This window comes from Anomaloglossus baeobatrachus, chromosome 6 (genome assembly GCF_048569485.1).
Source record: "Anomaloglossus baeobatrachus isolate aAnoBae1 chromosome 6, aAnoBae1.hap1, whole genome shotgun sequence".
Classification (NCBI taxonomy): Eukaryota; Metazoa; Chordata; class Amphibia; order Anura; family Aromobatidae; genus Anomaloglossus; species Anomaloglossus baeobatrachus.
In genome coordinates, this window is record NC_134358.1 from 85,164,189 (window position 1) to 85,189,188 (window position 25,000).

The window sequence follows — 25,000 nt, forward strand, 5'->3', positions numbered from 1 at the left end:
CTCCTGCATAATCTTCATAGATTATGCTGGGGACGCATGCAAATACGCAACGTGCGCACATAGCCTAATAAAATTTGGGAGTGTAGTCAGGGGACTCAGAGCTGATATCGCTAGAATATGGCTGGCACAGGAGTGCAGGGGATTTTTGTTACAAATGAGAATATATATATATATATATATATATATATATATATATATATATATATATATATATATATATATATATAATGTTCGTGTGCAGTCTATTTAGTTCACGGACATCATATTAAACAGAAATACACTTGTCTGAATGAGCCCTTAAAGACATTATTCTACCTCTTTGGCCCATTTTGCTTTTCCTTACATAAATACATGTATTTGGGGCTATATAAGTTTTTTTCACATTGGGTTTTATTAAAAATTTTGTAACTTTGATGTCATAAATCAGCGAAGACAAGTTCTGAAAAGAGATAAAAAAAAAAAAAAAGACGGGCTCCCTAATAGATTCTCAGTTGACTCATTCTGCAGCCAGGTATACACAGATGACCCAGGGACTATTAGAAGACACAGGAATCAAAATATTCACTGAAACACAATTTCCAAATAGATTTTTAGCCCCAATAATACACATTTTAAGTAAAAGCAGAAAAAAAAGTCCTCAAAACACCCCCCCCCCCCTATTTTTTATTTTTTATTAAAAGAATGAAAAAAAAATGGATCTTAGCTTGCATGGAAAAAAAAGTATTGTATTAGTTGTTTGACCTTTTGCATGTGAGAATAATCATGTTTTATGATGGTTTTTATTTCAATTAATAGAAAGTTGTCACTTCGGACCATTTACAGGCAGCGAATATTTACAGATCCGATGGATTAGGATGGATCGAAGCCTGTGAATTACTATTACACGTATCTACTACTAGTGATTCCTTCTGCACATTCACTCCCCTATCTGTGAATGGTCTCCTAGTTTTATTTTGTTGTCTTTGGCGCCCCCTTGTGTTACATAGGTGAATTGCGTACATTTAGTAAACTGCTTTAGAATGGTCATAATGTGCCTGTTTTGTCCCGTAAAATGGATACATAGTTTGGTTTTTTTTTTGTTTTTTTTTTTTTATATAGAGTATTTTGGACTTGTCAGATACCTGAGGCTAACACTCAGATTTCTGCTGTAAATGTGCCACAGATCGACACTAGGATTAACATCATTTTCATTCAATGGGTCTAATCCACAATTTTTCCATGCAGGATCTGTGATCATAATGAACCTGTTTAGTTATGTTGCAAATTGTTTTCATTCAACTGCATATGAAATTTTTTTTTATTTTATTTATTTATTTTTTTAAAAGACCCCAGTTAACCACATAGCAAGACAACACAAAGACACGATGAATAAATCCTAATCTGATCAGGGTTTATGGAAGGAATCCCAAGAAGTTTGCTGATCATATAGTGTCCTGCCGCGGCGTCTCCCAGGGATCGGCTGCTGTGGTGGAACTTGTCCATAATCGTTCAGTTGTCCTGCAGCGCCACCACAGGGGATATGAAGTATTACATGATGATCAGTGGGATGGGCTGATTGATAGAGAACTTGTCTGTACTAACTCAAAATGCATTGATAACTTAGTTAAGAATGAGTTTTCTAAACCAAAGACCCCCCCCCCCCCCTTATCATGTCCTACTGTTCATGTGTATCTTGACTAGTTAAAAAAAAAATGCCCAGCGGTGGAAAGGTGATGATTTTGTGATCGGTGAAGTCTGGACCTTGACCAACTGCAGATTGCAAGAACAGGGCTCTGTAATCAGGTCCCGGAAGTCCCATACCAGTGCGATGAGTGGGCGTCCCATTAGTCTGACCTCCCCAATCAGTTATCACCCATCCTGTGTATTGGAGGTAACTTTTTTTTCATAACTTTTAGACTTGACGAACGTGTGTATAAGGCTGATATTAAGGGGAGCTGAGCCCCAGTGTAGTCCGGCTCCGCTCTCAGCTGCAGCTTGTACTTTGCTGTGTGAGATCTCTGCAGTGGCATGGAGGAGGGGCACTGAGTAGCTTTCAAAAGTCAGTCTTAACCAGAGCAACAAAATACTTATTTTTACTTATTGATCGTAAACCATATCCCGGCAGAATAACATTGTGAAACCCTCAAACCTGCACAGTACCATCTCTTAGTCACGGTATACTGCTTGAAACGTTGGGGGTGGGGGGGGTGGGGGGGGGGTGTTTCATCTCACTTTTTCTCAGTTTTGCTCTGCCGGAATATATGTTTATATTACCATTAAAATACATTTTATCTATTGCATTATCCTCTTAGCTGGACTAAGGACTTGCTTTTGATATTCATTTTGGACCACTAGACAGGTCCATGTCCTGGATATCTGCAGATTCACACCCGGTGACTTAGTTTAGCGGTTTTGTTTTTGTTTTACTTTGTTACACTTAGCAGTTGTCATAACGGACTATAAAGCAACTCTGGCATGGATTTTCTAAGTAAATACCCCTCAACAGGTCTAAGCAGGGTAGACCTATAATTGCACAGGGACCTAAGAGGTTGGGGGGGGGGGGCATTTATACTTCCAAAACAGGTGCAGTTGTGAATTATTTTTTTTTAACTTCGTTTTATTACCAATTTCAAACATGGCACAACTGACATTTGCCATATAAAAATATCTCAGTATATAGATAGTAATGTTTGAATATAACAATGAACAGTCATATAAAGTCCATAATATCTTTAGCACTTAAGATAGAACAATGTTATTATCCATACTTCTTATCATTTGTATATATATATATATATCTAATTTTATATTGAGCATAAGAACAGCTGTAACTGCAGTTGTGAATTTTGAGGAGTCCTTTGACTGAAAATGGCCCATATGCTGTTTTTGTACAGGGGCCCTTTTCTGTCTGTGTCCGCCAGTGGGTCTAACGTCTATATAGTAGAGTTTAGCAAAAAGCTTCTTGCTCTCCTGATCCACTGTCCCCTTTGCTCCTCCGTGGCTGACGGGCCAGAGCAGTCTTCACGTCTGGTGTTCTCACCCTCAGCCTGGCATCCTGGGTGCCTATGGCGTTTGCGAACGCAATTCATGGCATTGCATTATCCCCAGTGACTAAATCTCATTCGACATCATGATGTCGCAGTGCCTGGTATACACCAGAGGCTCCTAGATGTATGCAGATACCGGCCGCAGAGGAGGAGACTGGCTCAGCTGCAGGAGAGGGGTCACCCGGACCAGGACTTTGCCAATCTCTTTGCTCAATCCACTATTTAGCAATATTTGCACTTTGTATTGGGAAATCTGGTGACAGATCCACTTTATCACGTAGATCCATAAACAGGAGCTTGGTATATTCTGCCTGCTCTGGTGGTTGCTCCACTATGTACACCATATCCTTTCTACCACTCTGATTTTATGCTGGAATTCTTGAGAAGGTGGGAAACTAGCCCAAAAGAGGGGCAGGAACACCCCGCAGAAGTGATTAGGATATCACACGCAGTAATCCTAGCCGGTTAATTCGGACCATCTGACGAGTAAGCGTGCACTGCCAGCTTGGCTGTGTCTTGTATTGTGAGACGGTGCAGATACGGGGGGCTCTGACAACCCGCACTGCTCAGTCCAGTGTTAATTGCTGGCTGTCCTGTCCTACCACCATTATTGGAATATATATACAACTGAGATGTGATGTGTGTTATATGTAGTAATCCCACCCACGGCTTGTCACAGCGCCATTATCTGCCGATGCTACCACTCGCTTGTGGCACTGATTGTTTGGCGCAATGCCATAAAGCACAGCCTGTTTTGCTTCACTACTTACATGTTGTGTGATATTGGGATGCAATCACTTCCAGGTCCACTCTGTAATATACAAGATTCACACATTCAGAAGAATGTGCAGATTGAGGTGAACCAAACTGTGCCGGAGAAGAAAAAGGAATCCAGGACAGATGTGACGGCGATCATTAAAGGGGCTTTCTGAAAAAATGCTGGCCTATTCCTAGGGTACAGCGATATCGGGCCAAGGAGAGTCAGAGTCTCTGCACCGCCTTTAAGGATGCAACGTGGCTAGCGGCAATGGGACGGAGCAGTAATACAATGCGCCATTCTGTATGGGATTGCTGGGAAAGCTGAACGACATCCTCGGCTATATCCGGCAGTCCCGCAGAGAATAAATGGAGGAGTGTTGTGCATATTTGGCCACTGGCTACATGGGTCTCTGCAGGGTCCCGCTATTGGGATAGGAGATGATCCCCCACTAATTGGCAAGTTATTACTTATGCTACGGAGAGGTGAGAGGTTTGCTAGAAAAGCTGAACGCCATCTTAGGCTATATCTGTCTGTCCCACAGAGAATAAATGGAGCAGTGTTGTCCGTCCATGTTTGGCCACCGCTCCATTCACACAGGGCTCTCCAGGGTCCCACTCTTGGGATTGGGGATGATCCCCCCACTAATTGGCAAGTTAGTACTTATCCTACAGATAAATGACAACTTATAAACCAAGAAGTATGCTTTATATACTTTTTGCTGATTTATGGCCCCAGTTCAGTACTTTTTGATCAGTGGGGGTCTGAGTTTTAACTTATGGGCAATCCTATAAGAAATAATATACCACAAGAAAAAACCCCACCATAAAATTCAATACTTTATTTTACAAATCAACAAGTACAAACTTAAAAACAGAGTTGGTTTGATACCTTAAAGTCACCAGTTAAAGGGAGGGGCATAGTGGGCCAATTTCCCTATTGTGACCCTTCCTAACAGCAGGGGTCGGCACCCTAATTATATAGCCGTTATGGCGCCCCTGCTCCAGCGTGGACTGACCCTTCTCACCCTATCCTAACACTATTATTTGTGCTGCTGATCTCAATGAGAGCTTCCATATGGTATTTGGTGAAGTTCTCATGCATTCACCCAAGCATTCAATTAATGGGAATTTCCAATATGTGTCTATAAATTCCCAGATAAAATAGACATCTCAGCAGTGGTTAGTATAGTAGAAGGTACTGTCCATCTTGTATCAAACTTATTATGTCACCAGTCAATAGTGTAGCCCAATCGCCACCGCTTCGCCAATTGGCATAGCTCACTGCCCATCACACATTGTTGTAGCAAATTCGCCTACTATTTCGCCATAAGGTATAGCTCCTTGCCCGACGCGTTTCTCCTCCTCAATCAACAATCGAGCGGAGGTTCATCAGGGGCTATTCAGGGCTCAGTTGCATGGATGTCAGTCTGCAATTATCAATATACCTATATTAGATGATTGATTACCACATTCGGAGTCCACACACTATATCTCTATATGGGGCCATTACTCACATTGCATCAATGCCAAAACAAGTAATGATTCAATCCTTCAATAAGGCAATGTCGTTCCCACTGAAAGCATATACATATATAGGTAAGTCTAAACGACATTCCCATTAAATTGCAAAGACCAGCGGGCCATTTTATAAAGCCCAGTACTCACTCATAATCAGATACTGTCTGGGACTGCCCGTTCCTATTTATACCACATCGTGCAACTGAGCCCTGAATAGCCCCTGATGAACCTCCGCTCGATTGTTGATTGAGGAGGAGAAACGCGTCGGGCAAGGAGCTATACCTTATGGCGAAATAGTAGGCGAATTTGCTACAACAATGTGTGATGGGCAGTGAGCTATGCCAATTGGCGAAGCGGGTGGCGATTGGGCTACACTATTGACTGGTGACATAATAAGTTTGATACAAGATGGACAGTACCTTCTACTATACTAACCACTGCTGAGATGTCTATTTTATCTGGGAATTTATAGACACATATTGGAAATTCCCATTAATTGAATGCTTGGGTGAATGCATGAGAACTTCACCAAATACCATATGGAAGCTCTCATTGAGATCAGCAGCACAAATAATAGTGTTAGGATAGGGTGAGAAGGGTCAGTCCACGCTGGAGCAGGGGCGCCATAACGGCTATATAATTAGGGTGCCGACCCCTGCTGTTAGGAAGGGTCACAATAGGGAAATTGGCCCACTATGCCCCTCCCTTTAACTGGTGACTTTAAGGTATCAAACCAACTCTGTTTTTAAGTTTGTACTTGTTGATTTGTAAAATAAAGTATTGAATTTTATGGTGGGGTTTTTTCTTGTGGTATATTGGTTCTAAGACCCCCCAGATTATTGGTTTAAGGTTGTTGACAAAATAGTATGGCTGGTTTTTTGTCCGGTCCGATTGGGGACAATACTTGGCTAAATGATGCCAAGGAGGCTTTTTCTGAACTGCTCAGTGAGGACACCCCTATGCAAACTCAAACCCTAAGATCCATTTTTTCGGAATTGTTGATAGGATACAAAGAAAATATAAAGTCATGGTGGGAGGTGCAATCCCTTGACAATTATATTAAGAACAGGGTAGTCCCCAGAGGTCTACGCATTCTGATTTCACCTGCACCTAGGTCGAGATCATCAGAACTACTAGCAAAGTGGGAAGAGGAATCTGTTGCTTCATCCCTAAGATTTATGGGAATTCTTCTCGAAGAGGAGAAAAATACACTACAAAAAACAACGACTAAGTTACAGGAACTCATAGAGACGGCCCTTAAACATAAGGCAGAGACAGATTTCTCTAGTAGGGAGATAGCATTAAAAACCTCGGTTGAACGCTATAGAATTAGTATCAAAGACAGGAAACACAAGAGATTTATAAGAGATCTGAAAGACTTTAGGGAGAAGCAAGCGTATAATTTTCAAGATAATAGCCGCAATTTCTATCCTGGTGAAGTCTCATCTACAGAAGTAGAGTCATCGGACTCAGAGAGCAGGACTAGCCGGAATCCATGGATTCCGAGAGGATCTGGAAGGAGGAGATGGAGGGGAGGTTTCAGAAAGGGAGGAGGGCCAAAATACAATCAAAACATTCACCAGGGGAATACGGATGGCAATGGATCATCTGGCTCTGGATTTTTATCTACATCAATGGCCCCCCCACTTCCCCCTCCATCCTCTTCTTTTTTAGAAAGGAAGGATATGAGACCTTACGATTTAAGGGACCGGGTACCATCAAAAACGAACAGGGCCTAGGTGGGGTGGGGGATGACATGGTAAACAGGACACAGGTCATCAATTTATCGGATCATCAATTATCAGAAACCGAACTATCGGTGTTGAGGGCAGGGTTGGGCTTTGTACCCACTGTAAGGTTTGATGCATTTACATGGGTGAAAGACCTGAACCTTTTCATTCGAAAGTTAAAATGGAAAAAATACTTTGCCATAAGTAATCGAATGAAATGCCAAAGATTGGATCTACCATCGGATATGATGGAGGATTTTGATATACTGATGGAATTGGAGGAGGAAGGGAAGAGATTGGAAGGTGAAGGCCCTTTCTCCACCCTAAAGAACAAAAGTACTAAAATGCCCCCGCCTGGGGAACACGATAGTACAGAGATTTTTTGTAAATTGGTGACCAGTGAACTGATGAAAATTGACCCTAAACATAGTCCCGCCCCCGCTAACTTAACAAGACAAGAAAGGGAGGCCCTAAGTAGTTTGGAGAAAAACTTGGATATTGTGGTGAAACCGTCTGATAAAGGCGGGAATACAGTGATCATGAATAGATCAGAATATGTACAAATGTGTTTGACACTCCTTAATGATAGAGATACATATGAAGTTCTCAGGAAAGATCCCACAGACATCTACAGGGGTGAACTAAAAGAGCTCCTGGATATAGCGAGAGATGACAGGTTAATCTCTAAAGAGGAATTGGAGTTCTTGTATCCCAAACATCCTAAGATAGCCACATTTTATACAATGCCTAAAGTACACAAAGGGCTCAACCCCCTAAAAGGACGACCTATCGTCTCGGGGATTGAGGCCCTTTGTCAAAATATTAGCACGTATGTGGATCAAGTCCTGCGATCGTTTGTAACAGCCCTACCATCGCACATTAGGGATACGATGGATCTACTCAGAAGAATAGAGGGCCTGACAGTTGAGAAAGAGGCCATCCTGGTATCAATAGATGTAGAATCACTATATAGCCGAATCCCCCATGAACATGGCTTGGGTGCTATTGAGTACTTTCTTTCATCACGTGGGATCCAATATAGTCCTCACAATAGATTTATACGTAACCTCATGGAATTTATTCTCACCAGGAATTACTTTATTTTTGACTCAAGATTCTACCACCAGCTCAGGGGCACTGCGATGGGGAGCCCTTGTGCTCCCACATACGCAAACCTGTTCCTGGGCTGGTGGGAGGATACAGTGGTATTTGGTGAAGAGGACACGATATGGAGCCCCCAAATTAGCTTTTGGGGGCGATATATTGATGATGTGATCATCATATGGTCCGGTACTGAGGAGTCGTTTATTTCATTTGTGGGATATCTCAACAACAACAATCTGGGACTTAGACTAACGTATGAGATAGGAGGTGATAAGATCCCTTTTTTAGACACCTTCATCCAGAAAGACATCAATGGACGGCTAAAAACAAATATCTATAGAAAACCTAACTCCACCAATAGCTTGTTGCACTGGAGGAGTTTCCATCCCACCCCGCTAAAGAGAGGGATCCCCAAGGGGCAGTTCCTGCGTTTACGCAGGAACTGCTCCTTGACAGAGGACTTTGACAAACAGTCGAGGTACCTGAGGAACAGATTTATTCAAAGAGGATACCCTCTGGGAACAATAAATGCGGCCTATGAACATGCCTGGCAGAGTGAACGGACCAAATTATTGGTACCAAGACAGAGAAATGAGGATACTCTGAAAACCAGACTGATTGGCACATATGACGACCAGAATGGCAAAGTGATGGGGATTTTGAGGAAATACTGGGGAATACTAGCCAGTGACCCAGACATTGGTGGAGTAATCACAGATGTACCATCGGTGACCTACAGGAGAGGCCGTACAATAAAGGACCATGTGGTCCATAGTTTATATACCCCCCCACAAAAACCAGGAACCTGGCTAGACCAGAGAGGGACGGGGACTTTCAGGTGTGGCAAATGTTCATTCTGTAAATACATCACTCCATCAAAGGACTTTACAAGCGTGAGCACTGGGAGGACATACAGGAACAGAAATTTTGCCAATTGTAGGACGGAGGGAGTTGTCTACTTGTGTACATGTGTGTGTCCACTTAACTATGTGGGGAAAACAAAAAGACAATTGAGAGTCAGAATAAGCGAACATCTGGGAGATGTTAGGAATAAAAGGGACACTCCCATCGCCCGCCATGTTAATGGATGTCATGGCGGGGATGTGGGTGTTCTCTCCTTTAGGACCATAGAGACTATACCGGTCCCGATGAGACGTGGTGATTGGGATAAAATAATTATCCAAAGAGAGACCCGATGGATCTTTTGGTTGCGAACTGTACATCCAGAGGGGCTCAATGAGCAGTTGAGTTTTGTAAGCTTTATTTAATTTGAGATCGGATAAGTATAGCCAAGGTACACATAATAGCCCTTCTAATGGAAGGAGAGTGTTAAAATGAGGCTGTGTATATGTTACTAGCCATTAGGAATTTCAGTGTTCATATATGATCAATGATTGAGTCAGATTAATGATAGGGTAGACCAGTGAAAATTAATTAGAATTGATTGTGTTCCATGGAGTCCATAATTTCAGATGTCTTGGGGAAGATCAGGATATGTGTGGGGTCAATAGTATTGGACACTGGGGGTAGTGGGAATTAAGGGGGAGGAGGCAATAATAATACTAATCAGGGTGCGTCATGAGTTCCGGTTTTGCATCTTGGCAGAAGTATGGGGTATAAATAGAGAGATATAGAAAACATAATGATAAATAGGGACGTTTTACAGTAATTGAGCCCTTATAGACCTTAAACATACTAGATATGCGAGATTCCGCATAATAGTAATAAAGGTTTCTAATATCGTGCATAGTTACAAGGCCGGAAGCAGGGCATCCTGATTCTAGTATGTGGAATCTTTGCCAGTGCAGGAAGTGAGGTAACCAGATGATTTCTCACTGAAGGCTAAGGTCGGGAGTGGAGGTGGGAGGTAACGCCGCCCCTCCCACTACATGACGACATAGCTGTATATACATGGGAGCGCCTGGACTGCGGATTTCGTGACGGCCGGGAGGTGGTTCATGTGCGTCATGCTATGGGCGGTACTGACGGACGTCAGACCGCATAAACCGCGCCCCGTTCCTCCTAAGATGACCGGCAATGGATGACGAGTGCTGTGATTGCCGATCATGTGATGGCTGGGAGGAGTGTCTTGGAGCGTCATGGTGTGGGCGGTATTGACGGATGTCAGACCGCACAAACCACGCCCCTCCTGTCTTTCCCTATAATGATCACATACATAGCAGTGCCGATAAGGCCAAATGTATGAGGGCTGGGGGAGTGTGCCATCGTACGTCAGCCGGTGGACAGTACTGATGGACGTGTGGCTACGCGAATCACATCCCTCCTCCTTTCCCTCCCTCCCCCCCCCTGGATGACCGGTTTTGAATTACGATCCGGAAATGAGGCAATATGACGCTGACATGGAGGGGGATTTAAACTTGTCAGAGCCTGGCAGTACGCTAGGCGCCAATATCCATCCACCATTGAAGTGGGGCCAGCCTCAAAATCCAGATAATGAGATACCTGAGTAAGTACCCTTCTGATGATGTCGATTTGACTTAGAGAATATGAAGGAGTTAAGGGGATGTTGAGTGGATTTATGTTGTTTCACAGCTGATATCTCACTGAGGACATGAATATCTGTGGCATAAATAGGAACGGGCAGTCCCAGACAGTATCTGATTATGAGTGAGTACTGGGCTTTATAAAATGGCCCGCTGGTCTTTGCAATTTAATGGGAATGTCGTTTAGACTTACCTATATATGTATATGCTTTCAGTGGGAACGACATTGCCTTATTGAAGGATTGAATCATTACTTGTTTTGGCATTGATGCAATGTGAGTAATGGCCCCATATAGAGATATAGTGTGTGGACTCCGAATGTGGTAATCAATCATCTAATATAGGTATATTGATAATTGCAGACTGACATCCATGCAACTGAGCCCTGAATAGCCCCTGATGAACCTCCGCTCGATTGTTGATTGAGGAGGAGAAACGCGTCGGGCAAGGAGCTATACCTTATGGCGAAATAGTAGGCGAATTTGCTACAACAATGTGTGATGGGCAGTGAGCTATGCCAATTGGCGAAGCGGTGGCGACTGGGCTACACTATTGACTGGTGACATAATAAGTTTGATACAAGATGGACAGTACCTTCTACTATACTAACCACTGCTGAGATGTCTATTTTATCTGGGAATTTATAGACACATATTGGAAATTCCCATTAATTGAATGCTTGGGTGAATGCATGAGAACTTCACCAAATACCATATGGAAGCTCTCATTGAGATCAGCAGCACAAATAATAGTGTTAGGATAGGGTGAGAAGGGTCAGTCCACGCTGGAGCAGGGGCGCCATAACGGCTATATAATTAGGGTGCCGACCCCTGCTGTTAGGAAGGGTCACAATAGGGAAATTGGCCCACTATGCCCCTCCCTTTAACTGGTGACTTTAAGGTATCAAACCAACTCTGTTTTTAAGTTTGTACTTGTTGATTTGTAAAATAAAGTATTGAATTTTATGGTGGGGTTTTTTCTTGTGGTATATTGGTTCTAAGACCCCCCAGATTATTGGTTTAAGGTTGTTGACAATCCTATAAGAATCCTTTATATCTGTAAAATGGGACAAATCTGCAATATATCTGCTCAATGTCTGCAAGGTGAAGCCATTCTATGCTGGTAAAATTCAGACGAGTTGTATTTTGATGCCTATATATAGTTTTCATTTATATAGCGCTGTTAATTCCACAGCACTTTACATACATTGGCAACACTGTCCCCATTGACCTTTCCGTAAATACCAGATGGGGTTCTAATGACTCGCACTAAAAGCCCCAGTGCACATTAGATTAAAGCAAACAAAACCGGGGTAAAAGTTGGGGGCATGTTCACTATAAATGCTCAATTCTTTTTGTTCTCCCTGCACAGATCCATACTGTATATTCCCTTTTGAAAACGCATGTACTCTCAGCCAAAATGAGCATGCATGCGTATAGAGGAGTTGTGAGAGACATTATCAGCCTAACACGATCATATTAGATCTGTCTGCCCCCTTCTAAAACCTGTTTGTATAGGACTTGTTATGCACGGTATCTTTCCGGTCTGACAGGGCTGCAGTATAAAGCATGGTGGAGCCTTGGATCACTTGAATAGACCAGAGATGTGACCAGGGTAGCAGAAGCAGTCATTGTGCCCCACTAGTTAGGCTTGTTTCACATTGCCTTTTTACCTACACTCAGTGATCCCGTCGCAGCTTCTGTCCAAACACCCCCGCAACACTGGTTTCGGACGTATGCGCTGCTGGGGCCATTGACTATAATGGAACAGGCGGAATCAGCGTGTGCTCTGTCTTGCGCAATTATCAGGCGTACACGATTTCTGAAGGTGGACACCCAGTCCCAGATGCGGTCTACTACGTTCAGGTGTCCGCCTGCAGAAAGCGTATATGCCTGAAAATTGCGCAAGACAGAGCACACGATGACTCTCTGCTCCATTATAGTCAATGGCCCCTTCCGCGTATACGTCCGAAACACATTTTGAGGGGGTGTTCGGATGGAAGCTCCAACAGGACCACTGAACGTAGGTAAAAATGCAGTGTGAAGGGGCCCTAAAATGCTGCGCGGCAGAACAGGTCGGTGCTACCTTTGTGGCTGTCATGCTTTATAGTAGCGCTCTTTACAAACGCGTGGGAGAAGCCATGTCTTGTCCTTTGTTTTCCCCAGACTTTTGCTCCGTATGGGGCCCTTGAATCATGCTCTGGATTCCCATCAGTTTGGCTTTGCATTCCAGGAACATTACTGCCACTGATTGGAAATGCTGTTGTATCCAATGCTGGAATCTGTTCCTTTCAACAATCCCCAGCATCTGCTCCGCAGATCTGTTACTAAAAATGTCTTGCTTGTTTGGTATTTTTTTTTTCTTCTGGGGATGAGAGACTAGTAAAATATGGCAGCCTCCATAAATTGACCTCACACTTAATGTTTGCAGAATAAAGGTGCCTCCCGTCGCGCTCTCCAGTCCCATTGTCTTTGCTCGGCTTTGACTGTAAATTACGACCCAGAGAAGTAGTCAGACCAATAAAACGCGCGGCGAGAGTTCATTGTTTTCCAGCATGAAACTTCTCGTAGAAAGGTCTGAGGTTTTGTGTGATGTGGTTCCGGCAAAATAAATTTCTATAAACTAATCTTTATTCGCAGGCAATGCAGCTCGGAGCGGTTGTTTTTGTGAAAGCCAATCTGACGATTGTAACCCTTTATGTTCATGTCCTTGATGTGTATTGCAGGAGGAAGATGAGCTGGATTCTCATACAATGGTGAAGACCAGCTCCGAGAATGCCGGGACCATGAGGGCGGCCAGCACCATGAGCGAAGGGGGCCAAACCATGATCGAGCATAACAGTACCATGCTGGAGTCCGATCTGGGCACTATGGTAATAAACAGTGACGAGGAAGAGGAGGAGGAAGAAGATGGCACTATGAAAAGTAGGTGTCCCCACATTTGCCCTTGTTTATGAAGGAAGAACTTGGGTTATGAAGGCAAAAAGATTTTTGAAGAACACCTTATCCTGAGTTTTATCTCCGCTGACAAGTCTGTACTGTTACTACTTGTATTCCCAGTCATAGGACCGGTATGGAGAGTTTTCCCTTAGGCCTGTGTATTGAATAAATTAATAATTCGTTTTTTCTCCTCTCCAATCGGTGTAAAGACCAATTTACTTGGGGCAATTTCTACCCATAAAGTAGCGCCGACCAACTACATACAATCATAGATGGATTGTTATTTCGTCCTTTTAAAAACAAGCACTTTTGCAATTTACTGCTTATTAAAATTGGAAGCCGTTCTTGAGAAGACTTTTTTGGGTGGGGTGAGGGGGGTTTAAAGCTCGTTGCCTTGAAGACAGAGTACCACTGCTATCTAGCACATGAGCACTGCTTTGAAACTAGCTTGGTTTAAGAGTTAATAAGGTGCTCCAAACCTTACAAGCCCAATAGTTAGGAGTTTGTAAACTCTGCGCGTGATCTGTTTAGAAGCGGTGGTCGGTCTCCAAGGTAACTAACTGTACGCAATAGTGAAGTGTTAATATGTTAAGGAACGCTCCAAATTTTTATAAGAAGAAAATTGCAAAACTACTTGTATTTACAAGGAATGTCCGACAATACTCATTTATGGAGACGGGAATAATCATTTTATAGATTTCCACGAGGAGTAATAGGGAAACCTCAAAATGCCGAGTTGTAAAATAAATAGTTAGATTGGCGTGCGCTCAGTCCGAGGAGTAGAGGTGCAGAAAGATAGTACATGGGATTATACATCCTATGTAAATCACCGCACTCTCAAGTTTGCAAAGGTGTTGTTTTTTTATTATTTTTACATATGCTGGGCACACAAGGAAATGAGGCAGGGGAATGCGATAAGGACAATGTTTCGATCCCTATGGATCTTGTTCACACTGTCCCTTTATAGAGTGCATAGAATGGTGCGTCTGTGTCCGGTTGTTAGGGACACAGACGCGGGAGCGCCAGCACCCACTAATCACGAAGGATACTTTAGTATCAGATGATCCTAGCCCTATACAGGCTTTAATAATTGACCCCCCCCCCATCAAATCAGATACTGTATCCATATTAAAGGTACATCTACCGGACACAGGCGCAGGTGCGCCATTCTATGCACCCTCAAAGCGACAGCGAGAACAAGACCCACAAGGGTCGAAACATTGTCCTTGTCGCATTCCCCAGCTTCGTTTCCTTGTGTGTCCTGCATATGTAAAAATAATAAAAAAAACAACACTTTTGCAAACTACAATTTGAGAGAGCGGTGATTTACATAATTGAGTTGTAAGATAACACGCTGTAGAAATGTCGTTACATGGGGAATACGATTTTGTACTGAAACAGGTGTCAGGTTACCGGCCACACAAATGCAAAAACAAACCAATGTCACTTAAAGGGAACCTGTCACCAGTTTTATGGCCTATAACCTGCGGCCACCACCACTGGGCTCTTATATACAGCTTTCTAACATGCTGTATATAAGAGCGCAGGCCGCTGTGTAGAACAGAAAAAAACAATTAATTATACACACCTAAACCGGTCACTGCGGCGCTGGTAGGCCTGGTGGGCGGTGCTGTTCTCCGGATCAGCGCCGCCTCTTTCGTCCATCTTGCTCCTCCGTCTTCTGAAGCCTGTGTGCATGACACATCCACATCATACACACTCGCCGGCACTGAGGTCAGGCGCAGGCGCACTTTGATCTGCCGTGCTCAGGGCAGATCAAAGTATTGTAGTGCGCCTGTGCAGGACCTCAGTGCCGGCGAGTGTGTATGATGTGGACGTGTCATGCACACAGGCTTCAGAAGACGGAGGAGCAAGATGGACGAAAGAGGAGGCGCTGATCCGGAGAACAGCACCGCCCACCAGGCCTACCAGCACCGCAGTGACCGGTTTAGGTGTGTATTATAAATTGTTTTTTTCTGTTCGACACAGCGGCCTGCGCTCTTATATACAGCATGTTAGAATGCTGTATATAAGAGCCCAGTGGTGGTGGCCGCAGCTTATAGGCCATAAAACTGGTGACAAGTTGCCTTTTAAGGCCTCTTTCACACATCCATGTATCCGGTATGTGTGATGTCTGTTTTCACACGTACCGGAGAAACAGACACACGTAGACCCATTAAAATCAAAGGGTCGGCGCACACGTGTGTTTTGACATGGAGCATGTGTCCCTGTGGAGCACACTCGGGTGTGTCTGTGTGCTCCTTACTGCTACATGTCTATTTTCTGCTGGCAGCACGGATGTCACACAGACCACACACTGATGTGATCTGTGTGACATCAGTGTGACACATACGGGATAAAACACAGGTGACATAAAAATAAAGAATTTTTAAACTTGCCTGTCTCCGTTGCTGCTGTTACTTCCGGGTCCCACTCATTAAGCTCATGCATATTCACTGCACTCACCGTGGACCTGGAAGTAACACCAGCGCTGGAGACAGGTAAGTACACCAGCTCATGCCATCTGTGTGCTATCTGGATGTCATACGGATAGCACATGGAACACACACACACACAAACACACACACACCCCCACCCACACACCCACCTTCACCACGGACCGTGCAAAGCGTCAGTGTTTTGCATGGACGTGTGAATAAGGCCTTAGGTGTGCACATTAGTCTGTCTCGCTCCATTTTGCAAATTACTAGTTAGGGAAAATGAAGATTGAATTGTATTGGCCAGGAGTGCAGAAGAAGATGGTAGTGCAAGTTCATAGGGGGAGAGGGTGGGCACCACCAAAGTAAAAAGCGGTCCGCACTCCACGAAATGATCGATTTGATTTAGAAAAAAGACAGCTAAGACGTGAGCTGATAATTGTTTTCCTACACTGACACAGAACAATGGCTAAAAATGTTGGCACCCTTGAAATTGTTCCAGACAATCAAGTATTTCTCCCATAAAGTTATTGCAATTACACATGTTTTGTTATATACGGTACATGTTTATCTTTTGTGTATTTGAACAACACAAAAAAACTGAGGGAAAAATTGGACATAATTTCACATAAAACCCCCCAAATGGGCTGAACAAAATTGCTCGCACCTTTCCAAAATTGTGGGTAAACTCCTTTGTTTTATGCATGCGATACTCATTCCAATTCACCTGTGGTAAGGAACAGGTGTGAGCGATATGAAAATCAAACCTGAAAAACAGAAAGGGGGGAAGATAACGGTCTGAGGACTTCATAACAAAACAAAAATTGTTGAAAAACATCAACAATCTCAAGATTTATAAGTCCATCTCCAGAGATCTTGATGTTCCTTTGTCCACAGTGCGCAACATAAGAAGTTTACAACCCATGGCACTGTTGCTAATCTCCCTGGATGTGGACGGCAAAGAAAAAATTTATGAAAGGTTAGAATGGATGACGGATAAGCAGCCGAGAACAAGATGCAAAGAAATTGAAGCTGTCCTGCAGGCTCAGGGGACATCAGTATCAGAGCGAACTATCCATCCACATTTGAATGGAATGAAATGTTAAAGCTGGAGACCCAGGAGGACCCCATTGTTCACACAGACATAACAAAGCTAGACTGCAGTCTATCATTATGTACATAAGCCAAAATCTTTTTGGGAAAGTGTCTTGTGGAGATATGAGACCAAAATAGAGCTTTATGGCAAAGCAAATCAGTCTACCGTTAACTGAAAACGGAATGAGGCCTACAAAGAAAATTAGTGCAAGGCATCATGAAATCTGAAGATTACCAAATTATTTTGGGTCACAATGTAGTGCCCAGTGTCAGAAAGCTGGGTGTGCGTCCTAGGTCATGGGTCTTCCGACAGGGCAATGACCCAAAACATACTTCAAGAAGCCCCCAGGACTGGATGGAAACAAAGCGCTGGAGAGTTCTGAAGTGACAGCAATGAGTCCTGGTCTAAATCCCATTGAACTTATGTGGAGAGATCTTAAAATTGCTGTTGGGAGAAGACATCTTCAAATATGAGAGACCTGGAGCAGTTTATAAAGAAGAGTCCAAAATTCCAGTTGAGAGGTGTAAGGAGCTTGTGGACGGTTATAGGATGCGACTGATTGCAGTTATTTATTCCAAAGGGCGTGCAACCAAATATTAAGCTAAGGGTGCCAACAATTTTATCTGGCCCATTTTGGGGTTTTTGTGTGAAATTATGTCCAATTTGCCGCATTTTGTTTTTGTATTGTTCCATTACACACATAGGAACGTGGAAGACAAAACGTGAAATTGCAATCATTTTCTGGGAGAAATGCTACATTTTCTAGAACAATTTCAAAGGTACAAACACTTTCGACCAAGACTGTTCATTGAAATGTCTTCCACACAAGTTCTACCAGGAAACCACAGCGGGGTAGGTACTTGCTGATTAACCCTATTGAGTGGAGACAATCCTCACACGCCTGTGGCCATTGCAGATATTCGAGGGTCACTGACATAGATTCCACTGCTTGTATCGATTAGGAAAAATATTCTAGGTTCCTGGGATCAGCATGCACGAGCCATTATTGAAGTGTATCAGACTGAAGTGGATGGACTTGTGTCCGTTATCAGCCTTCCAAACTGTTACTTATGTCCCCGGCCATAGAAGCAGCAGCTAATAATAATACATGGCGGTGTGCTGTCCTCAGGAGGTCTGATCTCCTTTGCTGGAATTTGGGGTTATCAGTCACTTTCATGGACTGTCCTGGAATAAATGCCCCTTGTGCCTCCCGTCAGCCTCTACAGTAATCCATACTAAGGACGTGAGTTGAGCTTTCCTCTGCCAGCTGTAGGGGGCATGTTTTAGGATTACTGTGCCACCATTCATCTTTACATGGCACAAGCCTTTAGTATCCGACAGCAATCGGAGGCTTGTCCCGTACCGCATGCTCTGATTTGTAGCCGTCATCTTTGGTAATGAGTTTGAGCCAAAGTTCTATCCTCAAACTTGGGAAATGTCTTCAGTGATCCTGACTACTCTTGTGTAATAAGACTTGGGCCATTTACAGGAGATTGGAGAAACAGAGAGGAAAATTTACCTGGAAAATAATTTTCGGTTCTCCAGTGTCACTGCAGATACGTCCATTGTTGTTACGTACCTAAATATGTGCATCATCACATCGGTGGAAGCTTTAGTATATATATTTTACTATGTATAATAATATTTATTCATTTATATAGCGCTATTCCATAGCATTTTACATTTTACATACATTGGCAACACTGTCCCCATTGGGGCTCACAATCTAAGTTCCCTAACTGTATGTTTTTGGAGTGTGGGAGGAAACCAGAGTACCCGGAGGAAACCCGCACAAACACTGGGAGAATATATAAACCCCTTGCAGATGGTGTCCTTGGTGGGAATTGAACTCAGGACCCCAGCGCTGCAGTGCTAACCACTGAGCCACCGTGCTGCCCATGTAGAACTGTAGAATGTAGAACATTTTCTTTGCCTTCGGGGGTCTCGTTGTATCAGAAGTCCAGTGGATGGCATTCGCACTATGTGTCCACTAGATGGCGATATGGAGCAGATCTTGTCGCATGCAGCCCTTATCCAGGTTTCCCCAGCCAGCGACTCTGCCCAAACCAGCGTGTCATTACTGTCACATACAGTGTTACCTGTATACACTGCAGACAATCCTTCATGTAAAACACTGCAGCCTTCCTTGCTTTGCTTCCTTTATTATGGTGGCATACAATTTAACGTTTTGTGTATTGTATTGGTTAGCTGGTTTGTACTTTAATGTTTAACAGTAGTTTTTGCATGAATTTGACATTTTAAGAGGACATGATAGGAGAGGAGAAGACCGGCAGTGCTGCTTTTATTGTGTACCGGCTCGAGGAAAAGACTTAAGTTTCTGACCTAATTTAGATGTAAAACCTCAGAGATGAAGAGTCGAAATTCTTGCTGCAATAAGTGAACTTTATTTTGTATCCGGCAAGCAATAAATATTGTCCCACGTTTAGACCGACAACGGTCTTTGCCTGCAAACTATCTGCATCTCTCAACCCTAGCCCGGCTCTTTCCACAGATGTTCTTGACAAAGCCCGTTGTCGGTCGAAACATTGGACAATATCGGTTATTTAGAATTAACATATTGCAACAAGAATTTCTACTCCACACTTTAAAAGTCCAGAAATATCTAATTTTTCTCTAAAGCAGATAACACCTGTAGAGCTGAGTTCACACTTGAGTGTCCCGTGGGATGTATTTTTTTTATTTTTTTTTTTTACATCTCCATAGGATAGAGGGTAACTTGCTGATCTATGGCAGGTCCAACTGCTGAGACCCCCTGCAATGTTCAGATCCAAACTCTGGATCCTCAGAACCGAGCTCTGCAGCCTCGTCTTGAATGAAGTGGAGTTGCGTATGCTCGACCTCAGCTTTTTTCATTGCTGATGGGACTTCCAATAATGGCTGAGCGCTGTACTCTGCTTTCTCTGGCAGTCCCATGGACAATGAATTGGAGAGAGGTCCAGCATACACACCTCCAATCCATTGAAGACGAGATGCAGAACTCTGTTCTGACGATCCAGAGCCCTATGGAGAGAGAATAACTTATTTTGGGAATACTCCTTTAAACTATTTGGAGGGATAATTTAGGAAGAAAAGGAATGAGGAGCCTGTAGCTCAGCGAGAGACCAGGTAGACGCCGGCAGATCAAAACTGCAGCCTCAAGCAACTGTTTTATCTATCTTTTCTCCTGAATTCACAGCCACACGGCTCAGTATTGTTCTATAACATCTTAGAAGAGAAAAGCAGGAATCCATCTCTTGTGAGCACTGTATGGGAGATAACATAGCAGCTAGTCTCCATCCACCAGCTCAGAGAGAACTGAAAATCTGATATATAGAGCCTGCACATGGGCAAGAATCCTAACTCCTTTGTATTAAAATGCTTTTGCAAGTTACTACTGGAGTAAATTGGTGCACACCAGTATGTTCTGATGTTTTAATGGTGTACAAGGATTCTGATTTTAGGACTTCAATATATTATGTATTGTATTTTTCATACTAGGACAGACCTGGGCAAGGGGCGGCTCGCGGGCCACATCCGGCCCGCCTACTCTCTGTGACCGGCCCGCCTGGCTCAGGGCGTCCTTGCTGGCCGGTCAGTGATGAGGGCAATCTGACCTGTTGTCCGGAGATCCAGGCTCCGGGAGTCCCGTGGTCAGATTGCCCTCATCACACGCTGCGTGTCTGGTAGGAAACAGAGGACAGATCCTGCAGCTCCGCACAGTCAGTGCAGGCAGCGGAACGCAGGAATCTCTCCCCTGTTCCCTGTCCGGCACTTTTCTCTGTGACACACGCGCACCCTGATATCGTCAGTACGGCGCACGTGTGTCATTTAAAAAGTTCCCACCCGGCAGGAGAAGAAGCTGCAGCGGCAGGGGCCGTATGGAGAGAAGCAGCGGCTCCTAGGAATACAGCGTCGGCGCAGCCTGGGCATGTGAAAGAGAAGCCGCTCAGCGGGGGGGCACGTACGGAGGTGCCTGAGGAGGGGACAATAAAGGTCCAGTCACACTAAACAACTTACCAGCGATCCCAACAACGATAGGGATCGCTGGTAAGTTGCTAGGAGGTTGCTGGTGAGATGTCACACTGCGACGCTCCAGCGATCCCACCAGCAACCTGACCTGGCAGGGATCGCTGGAGCGTCGCTACACGAGTTGCTGGTGAGCTCACCAGCAACCAGTGACCAGCCCCCAGCGCCGCGTGGAAGATGCTGCGCTTGGTAACTAAGGTAAATATCGGGTAACCAACCCGATATTTACCTTGGTTACCAGCGCACGCAGCTACACGTGCAGAGAGCAGGGAGCAGCGCACACTGAGCGCTGGCTCCCTGCTCTACTAGTTACAGCACACATCGGGTTAATTACCTGATGTGTGCTGCAGCTAAATGTGCACAGAGCAGGGAGCAGCACACACTGGGTGCAGCTGCACAGGGTACATATATAGGGTATAGAGTACAGGGTGCAGCTGCACAGAGCAGGGAGCAGCGCACAATGCTTAGCGCTGGCTCCCTGCTCTCCTAGCTACAGCACACATCGGGTTAATTAACCCGATGTGTCCTGCAGCTACATGTGCACAGAGCAGGAGCCGGCACTGACAGTGAGAGCGGCGGAGGCTGGTAACAAAGGTAAATATCGGATAACCAAGGACAGGGCTTCTTAGTTACCAGCCTCCGCAGAAGCCGGCTCCTGCTGCCTGCACATTTAGTTGTTGCTGTCTCGCTGTCACACACAGCGATCTGTGCTTCACAGCGGGAGAGCAACAACTAAAAAATGGCCCAGGACATTCAGCAACAACCAACGACCTCACAGCAGGGGCCAGGTTGTTGCTGGATGTCACACACAGCAACATCACTAGCAACATCGCTGCTACGTCACAAAAGTTGTTCGTTAGCAGCGATGTTGCTAGCGATGTTGCTTAGTGTGACGGGGCCTTAAGAAGAGAGAGGTGAGTGGTTACTAGTAACCTGTGGGGACAATGGGGGGCGGGGGGGGGAGGGGGTTAACTGTTGGCAAATATTTGGGGTGTAGTATATGGGAATGTAGTTTTACACGTGTGGTATATGGGGGGGTGTAGTGTATAGTGGTGTAGTATAATACAGGTGTATATAGTGGTGTAGTATAATACAGGTGTAGTATATAGTGGTGTAGTATAATACTACACCCCTATATACACCTGTATTATACTACACCCCTATATACACCTGTATTATACTACACCCCTATATACACCTGTATTATACTACACCCCTATATACTCCTGTATTATACTATACCCCTATATACACCTGTATTATACTACACCACTACATCCCTATATGCACCTGTATTATACTACACCCCTATATACACCTGTATTATACTTCACCCCTATATACACCTGTATTATACTAATCCACTACACCCCTATATACACCTGTATTATACTACACCCCTATATACACCTGTATAATACATGTGTGTATATAGGGGTGTAGTGCTGTAGTGTAATACAGGTATAATACAGGTGTACACTGTATTATACTGCACCCCTATATACACCTTTATTATACTACACCCCTATATACACCTGTATTATACTACACTTCTATATACACCTGTATTATACTACACCACTACATCCCTATATACACCTGTATTATACTACACCCCTATATACACCTGTATAATACATGTGTGTATATAGGGGTGTAGTGCTGTAGTGTAATACAGGTATAATACAGGTGTAGCATATAGGAGTGTAGTATAATACAGGTGTATATAGTGGTGTAGGGGTGTAGTATAATACAGGTGTATATAGGAGTGTAGTATAATACAGGTGTGTGTATGTAGGGGTGTAGGGGTGTAGTATAATACAGGTGTGTATATAGGGGTGTAGTATAATACAGGTGTGTATATAGGGGTGTAGTATAATACAGGTGTGTATATAGGGGTGTAGTATAATACAGGTGTGTATATAGGGGTGTAGTATAATACAGGTGTGTATATAGGGGTGTAGTATAATACAGGTGTGTATATAGGGGTGTAGTATAATACAGGTGTGTATATAGGGGTGTAGTATAATACAGGTGTGTATATAGGGGTGTAGTATAATACAGGTGTGTATATAGGGGTGTAGTATAATACAGGTGTGTATATAGGGGTGTAGTATAATACAGGTGTGTATATAGGGGTGTAGTATAATACAGGTGTGTATATAGGGGTGTAGTATAATACAGGTGTGTATATAGGGGTGTAGTATAATACAGGTGTGTATATAGGGGTGTAGTATAATACAGGTGTGTATATAGGGGTGTAGTATAATACAGGTGTGTATATAGGGGTGTAGTATAATACAGGTGTGTATATAGGGGTGTAGTATAATACAGGTGTGTATATAGGGGTGTAGTATAATACAGGTGTGTATATAGGGGTGTAGTATAATACAGGTGTGTATATAGGGGTGTAGTATAATACAGGTGTGTGTATATAGGGGTGTAGTATAATACAGGTGTGTATATAGGGGTGTAGTATAATACAGGTGTGTATATAGGGGTGTAGTATAATACAGGTGTGTATATAGGGGTGTAGTATAATACAGGTGTGTATATAGGGGTGTAGTGGTGTAGTATAATACAGGTGTGTGTATATAGGGGTGTAGTGGTGTAGTATAATACAGGTGTGTATATAGGGGTGTAGTGGTGTAGTATAATACAGGTGTATATAGGGGTGTAGTGGTGTAGTATAATACAGGTATATATAGGGGTGTAGTATAATACTGGTGTATATAGGGGTGTAGTATAATACAGGTGTAGTATATAGGGGTGTAGTGGTGTAGTATAATACAGGTATATATAGGGCGGCACGGTGGATCAGTGGTTAGCACTGCAGTCTTGCAGCGCTGGGGTCCTGGGTTCAAATACCACCAAGGACATCATCTGCAAGGAGTTTTTATGTTTTCCCTGTGTTTGTGTGGGTTTCCTCCAGGTTCTCCGGTTTCCTCCCACACTCCTAAGACATACAGATAGGGAATATATATTGTGAGCCCCAATGGGGACAGTGTTCCTGATGTATTTAAAGCGCTGTGGAATTAATAGCGCTATATAAATGAATAAAATTATTATATATAGGGGTGTAGTATAATACTGGTGTATATATGGGTGTAGTATAATACAGGTGTAGTATGTAGTATATAGGGGTGTAGTATAATACAGGTGTATATAAGGGTGTAGTGCTGTAGTATAATACAGGTGTAGTATATAGGAGTGTAGTATAATACAGGTGTATATAGGGGTGTAGTGCTGTAGTATAATACAGGTGTAGTATATAGGGGTGTAGTGATGTAGGTTATCACAGGTGTAGTATATAGTGATGTAGTGCTGCAGTTTATTACAGTTCTGTCAGGAGGAATGGGTCCATATTTCTACCACCTATTGTGAAAAGCTTGTGGAAGGCTATCCAAAATGTTTCACCCATGTCATACAGTTTAAGGGCAATGGTACCAAATACTAATGAAACCTATGTAAACTTGACTTTGCAGAAAGTAGTAAAATGCCTTAAACTAGTCTCTCTCATTATTCTGGCATTTAGCAAATATAAATAATTTTGGTTCCTAATTGACATAAAACAAAAAAGGTTTATTTTGAGTTCATATCAGTGCGAAAAACCTGCAGATATGTCTTTATAGAGTGTGGAGGTAAATGTCTGTTTCAACTGTATGAGGGAGTCTGAATCGGGGAAATTGAGGAGTTAAGGTTTTGGCTTACCGACTCCCCAGCCCTACGTATAAGTTCTTCATCTAATCCGGTATTGATGTTCAGGCCAATCGGAGAGATCAGTGTTGAGCGGGAGGAGAGAGAATTGCACCGCTGAATGGCTACATGTAAAGGAAGTACACTTTCTCAGCGTTCTCCTT

At 43.5% G+C, this 25,000-nt stretch overlaps 1 protein-coding gene across 1 annotated transcript in view; it reads left to right on the top strand.

Moving 5' to 3' along the window:
* The window catches only part of STK3 (serine/threonine kinase 3), a 283,538-nt gene that overhangs the window by 164,285 nt on the left and 94,253 nt on the right, over positions 1-25,000 (top strand). The window contains exon 9 of the mRNA XM_075353079.1: positions 13,367-13,565. Coding sequence (XP_075209194.1) covers positions 13,367-13,565 — 199 coding nt within the window. The remainder of the gene's footprint in view (positions 1-13,366; positions 13,566-25,000) is intronic.